The 17891-nt window shown below is 41.0% G+C and overlaps 3 protein-coding genes across 4 annotated transcripts in view; all 3 read left to right on the top strand.

The window, feature by feature from the left end:
* The first annotated feature begins 2753 nt into the window (after positions 1 to 2753).
* LOC133973798 (probable G-protein coupled receptor 139) lies at positions 2754 to 7052 on the top strand. The gene is made up of 2 exons (XM_062411851.1): positions 2754 to 2880; positions 4965 to 7052. Exons 1-2 carry the CDS (start codon positions 2754 to 2756, stop codon positions 5972 to 5974), a joined length of 1137 nt encoding a protein of 378 aa, XP_062267835.1. The 3' UTR covers positions 5975 to 7052.
* Positions 7053 to 7414: 362 nt separating this feature from the next.
* traf3ip2a (TRAF3 interacting protein 2a) lies at positions 7415 to 13136 on the top strand. 2 transcript variants are annotated; one of them, XM_062411452.1, is made up of 10 exons: positions 7415 to 7501; positions 7882 to 7925; positions 8030 to 8518; positions 8838 to 8985; positions 9103 to 9278; positions 9378 to 9466; positions 9554 to 9622; positions 9715 to 9819; positions 10788 to 10862; positions 11419 to 13136. In XM_062411452.1, exons 1-10 carry the CDS (start codon positions 7494 to 7496, stop codon positions 11563 to 11565), a joined length of 1350 nt encoding a protein of 449 aa, XP_062267436.1. In that variant the 5' UTR covers positions 7415 to 7493; the 3' UTR covers positions 11566 to 13136. The 2 variants fall into 2 exon arrangements, with proteins under 2 accessions (XP_062267436.1, XP_062267434.1); XM_062411450.1 differs by having other exon boundaries at positions 10728 to 10862.
* A 3712-nt stretch (positions 13137 to 16848) lies between these two features.
* The window catches only part of rev3l (REV3 like, DNA directed polymerase zeta catalytic subunit), a 62065-nt gene continuing 61022 nt past the window's right edge, over positions 16849 to 17891 (top strand). Inside the window, exon 1 of the mRNA XM_062411987.1 lies at positions 16849 to 17442. Coding sequence (XP_062267971.1) covers positions 17304 to 17442 — 139 coding nt within the window. The 5' untranslated portion in view covers positions 16849 to 17303. The remainder of the gene's footprint in view (positions 17443 to 17891) is intronic.

The raw sequence follows: 17891 nt of genomic DNA, 5'->3' as shown, positions 1-17891 counted from the left end.
CTTGTGCATGATTTGCTCTGTGCTTTTACATAGAAAAGGTAAATGTACTTCTCTTGGCTCTGTGAGATTGTAACTTTAAAATATTTGGGTAAAGACTAAGTGTAATCAATATATTTCTCCGTTATTTGAGATAAACACATTAATTAAAACTAACCCAGTATTAAATATAATCAGGTTCTGCCATAATAAAAAATGTGTACCTTACAAGAGCTAAGTAAGAAAAGATAAACTTTTTTATTTAAAGAAGGTTAAATATGCAGAGGACATTAATTAACGTAAAATAATTCAAAGACAAAATAAGATCTAATGGTGGAACCGAACAGATTTCTGATTGTCGCTGAGCGGCCCACCCAAAGTCATACTTTTATCAACTCATGAGCTGAGAAGATTTGCAATGCATGCTTAATTTCCCAGAGTTCACACTCACCTCAAAAAGATGTGAAACAAGGAGGAGCTAGGTGGGCAAGTTGTTCCTATCACAAGAATAAAAAAATAAGGGGTTGCTGTTGTCCCTGCTCTCATCCTACCTCAATGACTAGACCTCCCGGGTAACTTGGAGAGGAACTGTGTCAGATCCTTGTCCTCTCACTACTGGGGTCCATCAGGGTTCCATCCTGGGTCCTCTCCTCTTCTCTCTGTACACCACCTCTCACGTCTCTCTCATTCACACACATGGCTTTTCCTCCCACAGCTACACAGATGACACCCAACTAATCCTCTCTTTTCCTCAATCTGAAACACAGGTAGTAGCATGAATCTCTGCCTGTCTGACTGTCATCTCTCAGTGGATGTCTGCACACCACCTGAAAATTAACCTTTAAAAAACCAAACTATTTTTCCTTCCAGGGGAAGGCTCTCCCATCCATGACCTGACTATTACCTTTGACAACTTCATGTTAGCCCCCACCCAGACCACTAGAAACCTGGGTGTGACACCCAACAGTCAACTTTTCCTTACTGCCAACATTACTATAACAACCTGCTCGTGTAGATACATGCTGCAAAACATCAGGAGAATACACCCCCCTTCTCACTCAGAAGGCGACGCAGGTACTGGTCAACTCACACCTAGACTCCCTCCTGGCAGGTCTAACTGCTGGTGCCATCCTACCTCTGCAGCTCATCCAGAATGCAGCTGCTCGACTGGTCTTTAACCAACCTTAGTTCATCACACTACTCCGCTCCTCTGCTCCCTTTACTGGTTACCAGTGGCTGCCTGCATCCGTTCCGGTCACTAGTACTTGCGTACCGTGCTGCGAACGGATGGGGCTCAGTCTACTGTACATCAAGGACATATTCAAACCTGACACCCAACTCCGTCCCCTCTGCCCTGCATCGGCCAATTGTCTTGCTGCTCCCTCACTCTGAGCTAAACACTCAACAAAATCCCGACTTTGCTGTCCTGGCTCCTTAATGTTGGAACGAGCTCCCCATTGACACCAGGACAGCAGAGAGTCCACACATCCTCCACCGCAGACTAAAGACACATCTCTTCCGACTATACCTTGGTTAAGAAGATAATCCACCATCAATTCTGGTTTTTATATATTTTTCTTTTTATTCTTTTTAGTTGCACTTATATGGCACTTAAATGTTGCACCTTTGAAGCTAATGTACTAACATGATTCTTGTTGTTCTTAGCTCTTGTTGTTCAACCCTCATGGTTGAATGCACTTATTGTAAGTCGCTTTGGATAAAAACATCAGCTAAATGAAATGTTATGTAACAGCTGATTTTCAAAGAACATTATTTCAAATGAAAAGATAGTTTTGCAAAAGACTTTCCCACAAAAATCACCGCTTGAAGTTGATCCATCCAAAATATCTAAAAGTCTGTTTAAATATAAAGGAAAAAAATATTTGAATTCACAATTTTGTTGTATGTCCTTCAGGAAGAGTGGATGCCTCACCTAATTCATGGACCATGTGAATCCCTCCTCCTGAATCTCTATAAGGGCAGCAGCTGAAGCTGTCTCACACATCCTCCTCTTAGTCTTGATAGTCTTGTCTTGGTGGAAACGTTTCCAGCTGCTCTGAGAACAAAGCCACTTCTGCATGAAACTTACAGTCCTGGGAAGACACCAAGGAGGAAACACACACACACCAGGTTTGTCTGTTTCATTTATCACTGATCACAGATATTTTCATCCAGATGAAGACAAATAACCTGTATAATTTGTAATAATGCACAGAAAGGTCATAAGGATAAATAAAAAATTGTGAATGTCCTTAGTTTCTTAAAGGTTATTTTGACAACTTTTAATCACTCTTGAAAAACAACCGTTAGAAACATAGCTATTATGATATGTTAATGATCATGATAAAGGTTGATGCTGTTATCATAAGATTTTTACAGGCAGTTTTGTTTGAAAAAAATAACAATCAAAGCTGCTTGATTCATTTTCACCCAACATTTACTAGCTTCCCGCCAATTCGAACTTTTATGACTAAGTTCAGATTTTTTGCTGTAACGCGTAAGAAGCAGTATGATCTCTCTGGACCAGACCAAATGTAGGTAATATACATATCCAAAGCTTAATAAATTAATATTTCTAAGATGTAAGACTCTTCCCGAATTCACATTTTACATTGCCGTCATGTAGTTTTGTATTTACCTTCAGTTTCACTAATTTTAAATGTGAACTCAAGCCAACTGATATATAATAGACCTTTACCTATAGACCTTTACCAGTGTTTGTTCACCGTACCTCCCCTCTCTGTGCCCAATCGATAACAGCTCTTCATCCGCCTCTAATGGCTTTATTGCAGGTATTAGCATGTGAGAAATTGCCTTGCAGTGAAATGGAGGAAGCAGGCGTCAACATCTTTGTCACTGTTCAGAAGATCTACTACCCTACACTTTGCATCATGGGTATTCCAGGTTTGTTCCCTAATAAATCTTTGTCTTTTTCATGTCTGAATAGGTGTTGTTGTGGATCATCAGTGTCAAAACACAAAAAGATTTTGTAGGCTATTAAAAACGTATTAATGTTATCACTTCTACTCTCAGATAACTGGAAGGAGCCTGGGAGACACATTTACATTCAAAACCATATTCAGATGATAAACCTGGCATCTGTCTTGAGAAAAGGTTCATCTAATGTTAAGCTTCGTGTAAAAAGTGAACTTTCAGTCATTTGTCTTGTCCTCTTTGTGATAGTACCTTTTTTTCCCACATTTCATTGCACTTGCCTAGTTTTCTCTTGCTTCCAGTGTTTGGGCTAAGTGGGCCCTAACATTTTTGACAGACCCCAAAATGTTAATTTATTTATACACTTATATTAGTGCTAAATGAAGCACATTGTTGTTAGTACAATATGCTTTTTCATATATTGCACCAATCAGTGTAAATCAGTGTCATGTGATTGTTAACTTCTACCTCTTAACAGTGAGAGAGGAAAGTCTGTTGAAGTAATTTTCTGACCGAAATTATACCTGCAGTGGCCGTTAGTCCTAATGCAGCCACAAGGGTGCAGCAAACTACAAGATGAATGACATAACTATAACGACATATTTTAGAGTAAAATTATTGTTCTAACATCAGATGTAAAGAGAGATTTCAGTCTAGCTGCATTTCCATTGCAGGAACTTTTCCCAGGAACTAGGAATATTTGGATGTCTGCTGAGACCACGCATTTCGCCATTATCATTTGTCAGCATAACCGCCTTATCAGCATAACCGCCTTATCTCCCCCTGGTCCTTAGACCACGCTTGAAATGCAGAACAGTCTGCAGGAACAGTTTAGTTCTTTGACAAAAATTAAAGAGACTGAAATTTCCTGGTACTTTTGGTAAAAATGCAGCTTATATCACTCAAGTTTGAGCTAGTTGTCGAGCACAGCCATGCTTGTCCTGACAGCATACCCCTGCTGGGTTTGATAATGGGAAAGTTCATGAATTGACAGAGGTTATTGCCCATCTCTACAGTTCTCATAAACCACTCTCTGATATAGAACTAAAGAGCAGCTGTTTTTTGTAATAAATACATTAAAGCAAATAAAAGCAGAACCAAGAGGAGAACACATACGTCCAGTGGAAGCTGCTCTGCACTAGTTGCTGCAACACAGAGGATTGACTTTAAAGTGTTCTTGCTTATATTCAAGGCTCTAAATGGGCTAAGACGGAGTTACATAGCTGACTCTCTAGTTAACTATGTCCCCACTTGAATCATCTGCAGCAGGTCTATAAGAGGTTCCCAGCAACAGCCGAAAGAAAAGCTTTTGTAAATTATGCTCCAAAGTTTGGGAACAGTTAATTAATTGAACGTCTTTAAAAGAAGACTTTGTTTCAGCCTTTAACCAGATATTATACCTGCCTGTGCGCTATTATTTTGACGACTTTGTTTCTGGCTTTTTTACGTTTTTTTAAATGTTCTTATTTTTTCTTAGAATATGTTCTCTTCTTATTTGAATTACATATTATCATGCTTTTATTTATATCTATATTGTATATATAGCACTTTGAGTTTCTTGTGTGAACTGTGCTATACAATTAAAGTGTATATTATTATTATTATTATTATTATTATTATTATTATTATTATTATCATTATTATTATTATTATTATTATCAAAACTTTTAGACTGAAGAGAAAACCTTTTGTACACCACCTGCCCAACACCACAAACCAGACGGACAAAGTTGGTTGGTGAAGACCAGTCTAAAGGTAAATCAGACTAGACTGCTTGATGGACTAGACTTGGATTGGACAGTTTGTCAGTGAGCCACAATAAATGCATATGATTCCTGGAAATATCTTAATGTAAGCAGAATGTTTAAGAAAGCAGTTGTTTGCTTAAACATGCCATAACCGGATAATGCTGTGTCAGATTAATTTTTTACTACTGCTGCTTCCAAGTTGCCAAAAAATGAATATTGGTAAATTAATCTTGAAAAACTTCATGTAGCACCAGACAAGTGGTGTGTATTTATCTGAACTTTTTTATTCTTGCCTTTCCCTTCCAGCCAACCTCTTCACATTCTATATGGTTTGCTTCTGTAAATGTGGGATGTCCGACACAGCAACCATTTACCTGAGCTGTCTTGCCATTGTGGACACATTCTACCTGGTGTGGGTGATCCTTCTTGACCTGACCCTCAACTTTTGGCTACTGCGGCCCTTCTGGCATTCCCAACCCTGGTGTGGCATCCTGGGATTCCTGCAGTATGGATCACTGTACAGCTCCACCTGGATAGTGGTGATATTCACCATCGAGCGATACCTTGTCCTCCGCAGCACAGTAGCCAAGCAGCACTTCTCCCAGCCCTGGGTCACTAAACTGACCTGTATTGCTGTTGTCCTTGTGTCACATATTGTCTCTGTGCCAGTGGGCTGGATCAATAATGTCACACCTGTTTCCTTTCTTGTGGACGGGGAGAATGTGACACAGCCCAGGTGTCATTACCGCGATGAGACCTACACTACTGTTATAGTGTGGATAACCAGCTTCCTCTCTGGAGGAATACCCATTGTCCTGGTCATCATCTTCAACTACCTCATAGGATATCACCTTTGCCGTGCGAGCAACCTCTTCACCAAGGAGGAGCGCCGGGTCATGCATGGGAGGAGCACCAGAGGCATGTTGAGGAGGACCATTCTGCTGCTGGGCACTGTTTCTGTGACCTTTGTTGTTCTCAGCCTTCCTCGTTTTGTCACATACTGCATCCTTAGAACCAAGTACAACAACGAGTATTTCGACAGGGATGACTACAGAATCCCAATCAATGTGGCCGGAGACTTAGCCAACATGCTGCAGAACCTTAACTCTAGCACCAACTTCCTGCTCTACTGTATGGTCAGCCGGCGCTTTCGACGGGAGCTGGTCCAGGTGGTGACTTGTAAGGCAAAGGTACGTGAGCTGGGCTCTGTTCTCACCCATACTACCATGAGAGTTTTCTCAGTTATGGATCATAAGGCCTCACCATCCAACAACCCTGTGACTGTGAAGCTTGCTAATTTCAAACAGACAGAGTAGAAAGGAACCAGAAAAAAATACCAATATCACAATGGGTGTAATTGTTGGAGACTAAAGGTTTAGTCTTGACCTTGGACATGTCATTTTGCAGAAATAAAATGGAACCATGGTAAATAGACTGGAGACTTCCTATATATAGAGCTTTTCTAGTCACGAAGAACTCAGCGAGGCCAAGGACACCTGGACACACGCACAAGGCATTCTGAAATGGAGATTGAACCACCAACCCTCTAATAGATCATTTATCCACTCTACCTCCTGAACCACGGCCTCTGCTTACTGCATATCCAAGTCCATGAAAACTACACAAACGCTTTGGAGAAATCAACTGGTAAAAGTGGTCTCATAATTGCTGTTGTAAGCGGAGCTAGCAGAGCAATTCTCCAGATTGCAGTGTTGGTTCTTTCAACCACAAGATTTAAGAACTGTTTGGTGGATTGCTATGGAATCTGGTCTCCAAAGAGTGAAGCCTTAAGATGTTTGGTTATTCTCTGACTCTTCATCTAGCATTTCTAGCAGGTTCTGTTGTTCAAAACAATTGTAATATTATTCATTGTTCCCTGACAATATATTCTAAGGACTTTACTTTTTCACTATTGCCACATGAGGTCGACATCTTTGGTTTTGAGATAGCTGATCTCAGAATCTTGCCTCACACAGAATTAATTTTCGATGTCCTTTGTATCCCTAAACATTTAGTCTTTTATTATCATCATCAGGTAAAAAATATGATTGTTCCACGAGTTTGCTTTGTGAGCGTATGACCTTCCCATCAAGCTCATCTGTAGTTTTTGTGCTGATGATGTTTGCATGCACTTTAAGATGGTGATCATTTTACACTATGAGGTTAGCAGGCTGTGTTGACTTTTAGTGCGTCCACATACAACCTCACAGACCTGACCATAGACTCTTTGTCTCGTAGATTATACAACACATGTATGAAATAAATGCATGAAATACGCTTTCATTGTAACAATAGATGTGATCAAGTAAAAATCCATAAAAGCCATAGGATGTAAGACTTTGGTATTTAATTGTTTTTTCTTAGTCATGTAGGTCTTGTGGGGAAGTGTGATAAAACAAGTTGTCTATTAGCTTTGATAATGTTTCACTGTTAATCCAAAACTGATGAAGCTCGGTAGTATTGTCACTTGTTACGTCATTTGTTTGTAAAATTTGAATAAATGTGTAAATTATATTCATGTACATATCAAAATGAGTTGTTTACTACTCGTCTTATTGTCAGTTACTGCTTGAGGATGTTGTCTTTTCCCAGGGTTGGTTGAGAGTGAGGCCTGACACATTTCAAATCATGATAACAGTTCAACCTGGCTGGCTGCACAATGCTTCTAGTGAAAAACAACCTGATTGGACGCCGCAGTCTCATGCCCCGCATTATTTACATAAATGGGTCACGAGGCTTGTGAGCTTTGCATAAAACAGAAAAGGACAAGCAGTGGGAATGTTTCCTGTTTGCTGCAGAACAGGTTTGTGCTGTGGCTGAGGGATAAGACGTTCTATGAAAAGGTAGGTGTGCGCAGTTTAGGAAGTTTACTTTATTCTTTGTATGTGAATTTACAGGGGGAAATTTCCTGGAAACCTTGGAGATGTTTTTTAGTAGACATACTTGACAGACTTTAAGGGATTTTGACCTTTGTACCTGTTTGCCGGAATCGAGTTGATATGTTACACCCTAAGATAGAGCGAGGAAGAAGCAGTTTATGTCTCGTTATTCTGTGATTTATTATACTCAATCTGTTATTTACTTATTTTTCCTCAGTGGTAATAGACTGTTAGGTGTACTGTGAATCTCTTGACTGAAACTACAGTTGTCTTTGTGCCGTGTGCGTGTCTCTTTAAGCAGTATTGATTTCCTTAAACGCTTTTTTCATTTTCACTATAACCAGGGACAACAGACACTTATGGTCTGTAAAAATGGACTCGTTCAAAGGTAGGAAACAAAAGCTGCTCTGACTGATACATCTGTCCACTTTATCCACATAAAGTGGACAGATGTGAGTGCAAACCTGTTTTCTTGTTCGCTCCTGTTGTCAGGACCTTGCCCTCATCAGAGTGTTCCTGTTGAGACCGATGAGAGTATGTCGTCCTCAACTCTGGACTTGGTCTGGCCTCCTCCTTGTAACCAGTGTAGTGGACATGTAGAGACCAGCAGAAGGCCACAGAACAATGGCTGTGAAACACCCAGAGAATATGATGCCGGAGAGAGGACATTCCCCGAGAGCCGCTTCCAGCAAGAATCCAGAGCCGCCTGCCGTGCTTCCCAGGAGCCTAGCTTCACACCCCAAACACACTTCAGATACATGAGACCCCCCCAACCTGAAGACGTTGGGCCTCATGGCCTCAGAGAGCAGGGGACACTCTATGAATGGCAGCACAGGGTGAACCACAGTAGAGGCTTTGCAGGCCCTTCAAACTGGCCACAGGACTTCTCTGTTGAGGAGGCAGAATGCTTGGAGGCCCCTCTTCCACTCATGTCTGACAATAACTACACCTCCTATGTCCTATCACAATACCCTGCTCAGAGTAAGTGTTTGGTTATCAATGGAATCAGGATTTCTTATTTTTATATATGACAATCTGATTCTAGAAGGATATATATATCTAACAGCTATGGCTGTAGGCTGTGTCTGTAGTAAATATTTTTTTTATATCGATAATCATGAGTAATATGGACTGCAGGCTACACGACCTAATTCTGCTGTTAAATTGACTTTACTTAAAAATAATTAGATTCTTTACTGATCTGGTAATCATGACAACCCTGTTAGATATCGTCTGGCTGCTGTTCCTTGTGTTGGCTCAAACTAGTAAATCATGTCTGCACTCCAATGTTTCTCTGCAGGCCCCAATCCAAAGCAGGGGAATTTCCACAGAAATTGTGCTTGTTGTCCTCAGAGAGACCTGCGGCGTCACAATAATCGTTCTTGTCATTATAAGCATGGCCACCCAGCAGATCCACACCACGAGCCTCAAGACCACCAACAGTCCTGGTAGGAGAGCAGGTCCTGTCCTGTTTGTCATGATTATCCAATATTTACAGGATTGATTCAGACAATACTTTTCACATGAATCACTCTCGAAATGTTTCTTGTTCATTCCATTCACAGGAGAGCCTCCCAAAAAAGGCAACAACCTGGAGATGCTCCAAATGGCTCATCGCCTCAGTGCATGGCGCCTCCCAGAGATGTGATGCATGAGGTCAGCGTGAACTGCTCACTGCGGCCAGGTCCTGCAGCTTTCACAGGGGAAATCAGGAAGACCATTAGCCTGCCTGAGGAGTGCAGTAAGTCACACCCAGGTCACCTCATTAACATGTGGTTGTGATGTTTCTCCCACTACACCTAAAGGATGTATATGCTAAGGATGTTTCACTGATCCACAGGGAGTGTTTTCATCACGTATTCAGTGGACACAGCCAACGAAATTATTGTTTTTACCAAGTTTCTGACTGATCAGGGATTCAAACCAGCAGTAAGTACATTCATTTCCCCCATCACCTCTGCTTCCTGGTGATTTTCCGTACAAAAACTCACCGTTGCTTATGAATCTCCGATTTAGATTGACATCTTTGATAATCCAATCAGGAGAATGGGCATCACTAAATGGATGGACAGACATTTGAATGATGTAAGTCTGACCGTTAAACTTGAGCAGAGAATAACTCAATTCATAATGTAGTCTTCTGCTAAATCTGTCAATGAGAATATACTGTCTTACAGAAATCAGTGCTCATCATTGTGGTCATCAGCCCCAAGTACAAAGAGGATGTGGAGGGAGATGGAGATGATGACCATGGCCTGCACACTAAATACATTCACAATCAGGTAAGCGCTTGCTCCACAGCTGTCAAATGCTAAAAATATTTGCTTGCAACATCCCCTCATGTGGTCGGGTCCTGTCATTACACTCCGTCCTCCCACGTGGAAGAGTGGAATGAGGAAATGGCTCGGGACTTGAAAATAGGACATTTCATTCCCCAGCTCCACCCAGGGTCCCCTCACTCACAGTCCCATAGTGTTAAATGGTAAATGGTTTTGTATTTATATAGCGCTTTTCTAGTCTTGAAGACCACTCAAAGCTCTTACAGTACAGTTTTACCAGTTTCACCTATTCACACATACAGTGCATCTATTCGCAACACTTTGTTATTCTATGGGGGGGGGGGCATTCAGGGTTCAGCATCATGCCCAAGGACACTTTGGCATGCAGATGGGTCAGGATGGGGATTGACCTGCCGACCTTCAGGTTTGAGGACGACCACTCTACCCATCAGCCACAGCCACTGTTAGTGTGTCACAGGTGCTGAAACTATCTGGAAGGCTTTCCCAGCTCCACGCTGCTTAGTCCAAGTTCGTCGTATGCATCATATTGTTATCAGAAGAGAAAATGAACGTCACTTTCACGACTGTCGGTCAATCAATCAATCAAATTTTATATGGATAGACCATATTCACAAATCCCAATTTACGGCATAGGACTTCATAAGGTGCAACATCCTCTGTCCTTAACCCTCACCAAAAAGAGTGAGAAAAACCACCATAAATCTGTGTAATAGAAAAAAAACACAACAGGAGTGCAATAGACGCTGTGTGAATCAGAGCAAGTCTACAAAATAACAACATTAGCAAAATTCACAACACAGTCCAGGCTTCAATAATGTGAAGGCCACAGTGGCTCTCATTCAGCTCATAGAATGAACGGACATTGATTTTGTTGCCTGTTTTATTCATAGAAACACTTAACGTGGTACAGCTCTATGAACACTGAAAATCCTCTTTCGCTAATGGCACAGATCCAAAATGAGTTCATCCAACAAGGCTGCCTGAACTTCAGACTGGTACCTGTCCTGTTTCCTAATGCAACCAAGGTACGTATAAGCAATGTGGTAAAAAGTAATTGGTTTGTGTTTATCTAACACTTTTCTAGTGTTGATGACCACTCTATATGCATCTATGTGCAGCACTTTCTTGATCACACATCACTCACACACTGCCAGCCCAGTTGTTGGGGGCCATTTGGGGTTCCATATTCTGCCAATGGAAACTTTGGGACGCAGGTTGAACGGTTGACCTTCTGTTAGGTGGACACACAAGGGTCCCTTCACATACTTATACATACAAGAGTATGGCAGTCCAGTATATACACCAAACAAAATCTAAGCTCAAAACACTTTCCTCCTAACTGCAAATAATGTTTATAATACTCGCTCGCTTTTCAAAATGAATGCATCTTCTCATTCTGGACAGCCCAAGTAAAACGTGCATTATATGGCTATAGTACAGCAAATAACAGAAAAGATGAATGTAAGAAATGACATCAAATATGAATTGGAAGACCTACAGGTATAAGGTGAGGGGTATGTCAAACTAATCATGTAAAAGAGATTTTACCAACTGACTCTCTGGGCTTATTCTGTGTCACAGAGACATGTCCCCAACTGGCTCCAGAGCACCAGGATCTACCGCTGGCCCCAGGACACACAGGACCTGCTGCTTCGCCTGCTCAGGGAGGAGCGCTACATCATCCCACAGCGGGGTTGTGACCTTACCCTCACTGTCCGGCCCCTGTGAGACAAATTGAAAAGTGAGATATACAGGAGCACACTTAAAGGACTCGGCTTATTTTGTCAGAAGCCCGCCACTCTGTCGGTGTGACTCATGCTACAATGAAGACTGTTACTCCAGCAGCAGATGAGCTGTACAGCCTTTACTCTTTTTCACTTGTTTTCAGAAGACCTTTCATTCTACATCTTCGATGACGACGTCTGAAATGAGAACTAACTCGCAACATATCATGTATCAAAAAATCATGTTTTAATTTGACTGAGAACATAATTTTGTCTCTGTTATTTTCCATCAGAACCTTCATCTTTATATAATGAGCAGGAAGCCAAGGAGAAATGGTTTGTGTGAGCTGGATATTATCTGTTATATTCTCTTACTTCTTAAAAGAAAGTGCAGACTGTGTTCTCATGTGCATTTTGTAATCCTTCTATAATAAATACTAAATATACAAGACAACATGCACATTTTATAAACCATGTAAATGTTAAATAATCTTTTCCTGTAGGTTCATCATTACTCAAGACTCTTTTCTCATTATATTAAGTCATTAGATGCATTGTTAGGACAAAATATAAATTAATGTATCAAGATATTGTCTTTATTTTAATCAAATGATAAACATATATAAAGCTTCAAATTGTTCAAGTGCCATTCCCCACAGTGAATCAGTGTGTATTGGTGAAGCACGTGTTTAACCAGAAGGTGGCAGCATGTTCCACAAAATGAAAACACTCCCACGCATTTGTGACCTCGTGCAACAGCGCTCATTAAACATTTAGCTTGAGCTTCTATTACTGATGTTTTATTATGGTGTTACTTTGGATCAGTGAGTGTGATAATGGGGCACAGGACACAAGGTAACGGAAACAGCTGGTGGTAATATTTCACACCGTCTCTGATAAGCCTGAGTTGTTAGGGCCATGTCTTTCTCTGTACTTCCTCTTTTCTGTTACCCCTGTTCAGTCGGTTTACCAAACCTGCCAAAAATGATTTGCTCAAGTCAGTTTGTGTGTGTGAAAGGGATTCCAGTGATGTCTTTAAACACTTGCTCTGCCAGGTCTAATAAAACAGATGATTGTTATTATCCTGGGACTGGTGGGCCACCCGACTCAGCCTTATCTGGTGAGTCCAGAGCAACCAGACACAGCTATTTCCTCAACAAGGCCTGGATCCCCTATTTCATATACTGTGTTCCTTGAACACACACTCCCTGCACTGACTCATTTCATGATTTCTTATACATCTACAGTATATTCATGACAACGTGCATCAGTCTATTGAAGTGGCCTTAAGTGACTAAAACCACCTTGATTCATGTCTAAAGAGAGGAGCTCTTGTCCTATCCTGACTTTAGTGTCTTTCCTGATTTCTTATTACATTTCCACCCCAACTTTTCCAAAATACTAACATGAGTCTTTTCAGGTTCCAAAACGATGTTAAACATCTATTGAAATCCCCCTAAATGAAGAGTTTTAATTTCCCTACAATTGCATGAGTGTGCCTGTGCATGTCTGTGCATGTGTTTGTGATAAATAAATGTATCTTAATCTTAATAAATGTGTTGTTTCAGGATTTTCCTCACTAGTATTATTCTGGTTGCATGTATCGTACAGAGTGATGGGTTCGAAAAAATTAAACATTTAACTACCATAACCATTTTATGCTGAACATGAAAGTCAATGTTTGAGTTCAGAGACAGAAAAAATATGTTTGTTTTAAACTTAGGTAGCAGCTTTGACTGCATCTCATGGTCTCAAACAAAAGTTTATATTTTCAAGTCATTCTCATGACAGCGATGCAAACACCAGCAGGTAAAGAATTAATTACGATGCAAATAAATCATATTTTTTTATTATTCTACGCATTCTTCTTCCTTTTCCTGTTATCTACTCACAGTAAAATTCACCCACTGACCTGTGTTATGCTGGTAGTGAGAGATCTGGTAATTTGCTTCTTTCTAACTCCTCTTCATTTTCAAGCTTGTCAGCCCCAGCCCACCCTGACAGGTGACAATCACGTGAGGCACATACTTGTTAATCCCAATGACCTCATCACAAGTCAAGTATGTGTTCCATGGAAAATAAGTCTTATAGGTACATTTCTCAATTTCAACTGGTGAAAATAATTATTTGGGCACAGTTCCCCTTTAGCAGTTTGGGATCAGAGCCATGTTCTAAGTGCAGATTTGAATGACACGGGGTTGATTGCTGATGTCTGAATTTTAGAACAAACTAGAACAATTGTTTTGTGATTGGCAGTGAGTACAACGTGGAACTGTTTGAGGCTCTGCTCAGACTGTGGCCAACCATGCTTAAAATATATATACACCTGTACTGTAATGCCCCACCAACTGCCTTACAAATGTATACATTGATAATATTTCTCCATATGCTCATAGGTCTTGTACGTGTTGATGGAGAATGCAAGCGGATGCCTGCTGATTGGTTAATTAAGAGGGCCAGGCTCTAACTCAAGGTCAGCACACTCTAGCAGACAGAGGCTCCGTCCCCTTTGAGATTAAATGCAATTGAAATGTTTTCATCATCTGGGAAGTCGATGGCAGCCATGTCCTGAGTATGAACCAGACTGAGCCAGCTTTTCAAAGAGTGTTATGGCTCTTTCAGTGCAGGAGAGAGAGCAGCGAGCTCAGCATATATACTACTGATGCCTGCCATGAAAAGACTATTACCGGAAAGTGACTGGAATACTGAGCAGCTCTGATGACTTGTAGGGGGTTGGCATCATAAAATACAACAGCCTACATGTACATTTGAAAGTCCAAAAGATTCAAATTGGGTTTCAGTTTAGAAGATATTTTTGATTATCTCTTGTAATAAAACAAATTAATTGAATTGAAAAGTCAAAACCAGTATTTCACTATTTTGTCACCGCTGAACTCACAGGTCCAAATTACAATTGAGGCACTTCACAATAAGAAATACAAATCTTTATTTGGGCTTGATCACATTTTCTATGTTTATGTTTTCTGCAATGTTACAGTATATCCCATTTTAAGACTGAAGCAAAAACAGTATAGTTGCAGTATATCGATCTACAGTATATTAACTGTCTAATACATTAATAAAACAGAATACTAAACGAAGACCCCATGTTAATGTGTAAGAAAATGTCACCTTCTCCACAGGTCATTAAAACCCCTAAATTCACAATATGTCCTCGGTGATGTCAGATGCCCTTAAGAGGCAGCATGCTGCAGAAGACCATGTTCAGCTGTCTATAATATTAATCCTTGACCTTTAGCTCTCAGTCATAGCAGCTTCCCTGAAAAATCACTCTCTATATACAAAAAATATAAATATTTGATAAATCAGTGTTAGCTTGTGGCCACTTTCTGTTTATATCACTGTACATTGTGGCGATTTTTTTTAAGCTTACATATCAGCATTATATTCCATTTCATTTTCCGTTGCTATGTGGTACTAAATCAATTCAATTGCTGTTAATAGAATTTTTGATGAGGCCTTATATATTATAACATATTTTATCAATGTCTTTATGCATATTTCCTTGTATGAGATGCTTTGGGTGTGATACATACAAGGACATCTTTCCTCACTCACATGAAATATATTATCCAATAAAAAACGTGTCCCTAACAAACCACAAGAGAGGAAAATTATGTTTCCTAGCTCTTTCATCTGAGTCTCAGTCTGGCTCTGATGCTGCAGTGGCAAATAAGGTGAAAAGTTGTCAAGCTCTGCTCAATGTTCCAAGGTCCTGTTTCCGGTTTCTATGTTTAAATGTATTCAGTTATAAAATAAGAGTCCTCCAAAGGTATCTGTAAGCAGGGATGGGCAAAGATATATCCAAATGTATTTTAAACTAAAATACCAAGTACCCTAATCATAAGAGAATCAAAATTAACTCTAAAATAAACAAATAATAATAAATCAATTAAAAACTGTATTCTTGTATTTAAAAAAGAAAATACTTTCCAAAGGGGGCATGAATTCACATTGGTTACTATGTATTGATACGTCTATTTGATCTACTCTCTAAGTAATTAATGAATCAATCATTCAATTATTAAACATAAATAATTACTTATGTGTCGACACACTGAACTGAAGGAGTAGCCTAAAAAACAAACTCAAACACCTGTGAGTAGCAATGCAGCCTTGCTTTTAAATGATAACATTGGTTTTAATGCATGCATTTTATCTACCATAATTCCTTGCTGAAAAATATATATTTTTTTTTAACCTAATCTGTGATTCTATCTATTTGGTGTGTTTGAACATGTTCCCTTCTTGTATTAATATTATAAACTTATTTCATGTCACTGCTGTCCATCTAGACCAAGACTGCCTTGCAGAAGAGGTATTATATGGGCATTGTGTATGGGAGCTGCAATTTGTATTTTTCTATAACTAATAACACCCTTATATAAATATGTGTTCATTGCGTGTTCCCTTTAAGAAATTCCAATTCCCCCCGCCCTTAAATAGTTTTCCTCCTTTTTTTTCTCCTGTTTCCAGAAGATTGCTTCTTGTTTAGGAGGTGAGAGGTTTCTCAGTTCTCAATCCTTGGCTATTGTTGGAACTGTGTCCTCCTGAACACTTTGTAAACCTGCTCTATTTAATTCACCATAATCCAATGCAAAGATCAAGCCATTGTTTTGATGCTCAACTGACACAGCATGCACATTATGTTATTTTAATCAATGCACAGTCATTGGTATTAGGTTATTCCATGAATTTGGTTTTAGTGGGACGACAACACTAAACGTATTGTTGTTCTTTTATGCTTTTACCACTGCTAGTGTCCGTGTAGTTACTGTAATTGATGTCTTACTTGTTTTGATCCCATATTTCATGGAATCTTGAACCTCTATTGTTGGACCAAACAGGACGATTTCTGGTTTTACCGGTATCATCTTACGGATATTGAGATGCAGTTTGTGGTAAACAACAGTGCTATTCCATCCTTTGGTTTGAGCAAATAGTAATTTATATGTAAAGAAACAACTTATAAATGATTAGTGTGCCGTAAAGAACCTCTTGATATGTGGGCACTTACATCCACAACACCACCAACTGTGCCTCTTCAATTATTGCCCATGAACAACTGTACCCGATGTGAGCTTGAAAAATGAATCACTTATTTTTTAAACGGGTGCCTTGAATCAGTGAGCTCGTGCCGCCTCAATATTGCTTTTATTCTGAAAGCTGCAGCCGGATGTAGTGTCCGTGTGTGTTGTTCGCGCCTGCTATATGTCACGGGTTAGCTAACGTGGGTTAGCCTGTTATGGAAGCGGAGGGAGAAACAACGGAGGGGCTGTCTGAGTACACGGGACTGGCTGCGACTAGATCTGGGACGTGATTCGGAGAGATAACGCCACATACCGGAAGCCCGGGGAACGTCTTCCTGGCTGGAAACCAAAACAGCAGAGAGAGAGCTCAAATCACGGGACACCCACAATTAGTACAACATGGACCCGGCAGCCACGGAGCGTCCGACATTAACCGGCCGCCGTCGAGTGTAGTTCTCCGCAGCCGCAGATTGATTTCAGCGGCTGGAGCCACGGGAATCTTAGTTTTTTTTTTTTTCTCCATGGGGCACGGTCGGGCTTCCCCGCCGCTGTGTCGTTGTTTCCCCGCCGCTGACAGCTCTCCCCTCGGTTGGTATCGACTGGCCAACGAGCCGCCCGCATCGTATGGACTCCTAACAGGAGTTTGTTGGCTTTTCTGTCGGCCGGTTCCTCTCTGACGGACGCGGCAGTCATGTTTGCGGTGCGCATCGTCACCGCAGACTTCTATCTTTCGAGACCCTTGAAGGACTTGGACGTGTGCTACTCTGACTTCAGGGAGAGCGACGTGAAGAAAGTGCCGGTGGTGCGGATATTCGGATCAACACCCGCAGGTCAGTCATCCGCCCGCTGCGTCTGTCTGTCTGTGCTCAATACATCAAAGGGAATGCTTGTTGTGCTTCCAGTGCCGCACCACGCGGCAGTGGCTGCAGTTTGAGCGCGCGCGCGGCCACATACATTCACATACATGCACCCGTTGTGTTGTTTGGAGGAAACGTTACGGGCAGTTTGTGCTCGACGGCATCAGGAAGACGATCGGGGTGTTGACACGTCTGTGGCGGACACACGCTACCAGCGGCGTGCACCGCTGTTGCTCTGCAGCGGTGGGAGACCTCCTCTGCTCCCCCTCCCGCACGGCTCGGCTTTGTTTTCGCTGTCAAGCTCCATCATGGTACGGTGGCGGCGCAGAGCTCGGGCTCCCAGGGCTCGACTTTACACCTCCGCCGGCTGCCACATGTGGCATTCAGGGACAGCTCGCACTTTGCCTTTATTTTGGTTTATA

Source organism: Platichthys flesus, chromosome 18, assembly GCF_949316205.1.
Source record: "Platichthys flesus chromosome 18, fPlaFle2.1, whole genome shotgun sequence".
In the NCBI taxonomy this organism is placed as follows: Eukaryota; Metazoa; Chordata; class Actinopteri; order Pleuronectiformes; family Pleuronectidae; genus Platichthys; species Platichthys flesus.
This window is presented reverse-complemented; position numbering and strand designations above follow the sequence as displayed.

Bases quoted from the DNA above. Each gene is read 5' to 3' on its own strand.
- LOC133973798 (XM_062411851.1), top strand. From the start codon at position 2,754: ATGGCTTTATTGCAGGTATTAGCATGTGAGAAATTGCCTTGCAGTGAA. The intron at 2,881-4,964 runs GTTTGTTCCCTA...TTTCCCTTCCAG, and splicing joins TTGCATCATGGGTATTCCAG to CCAACCTCTTCACATTCTAT.
- traf3ip2a (XM_062411450.1), top strand. The intron at 7,926-8,029 runs GTAGGAAACAAA...TCCTGTTGTCAG, and splicing joins AAAAATGGACTCGTTCAAAG to GACCTTGCCCTCATCAGAGT. The intron at 8,986-9,102 runs GTAGGAGAGCAG...TTCCATTCACAG, and splicing joins CAAGACCACCAACAGTCCTG to GAGAGCCTCCCAAAAAAGGC.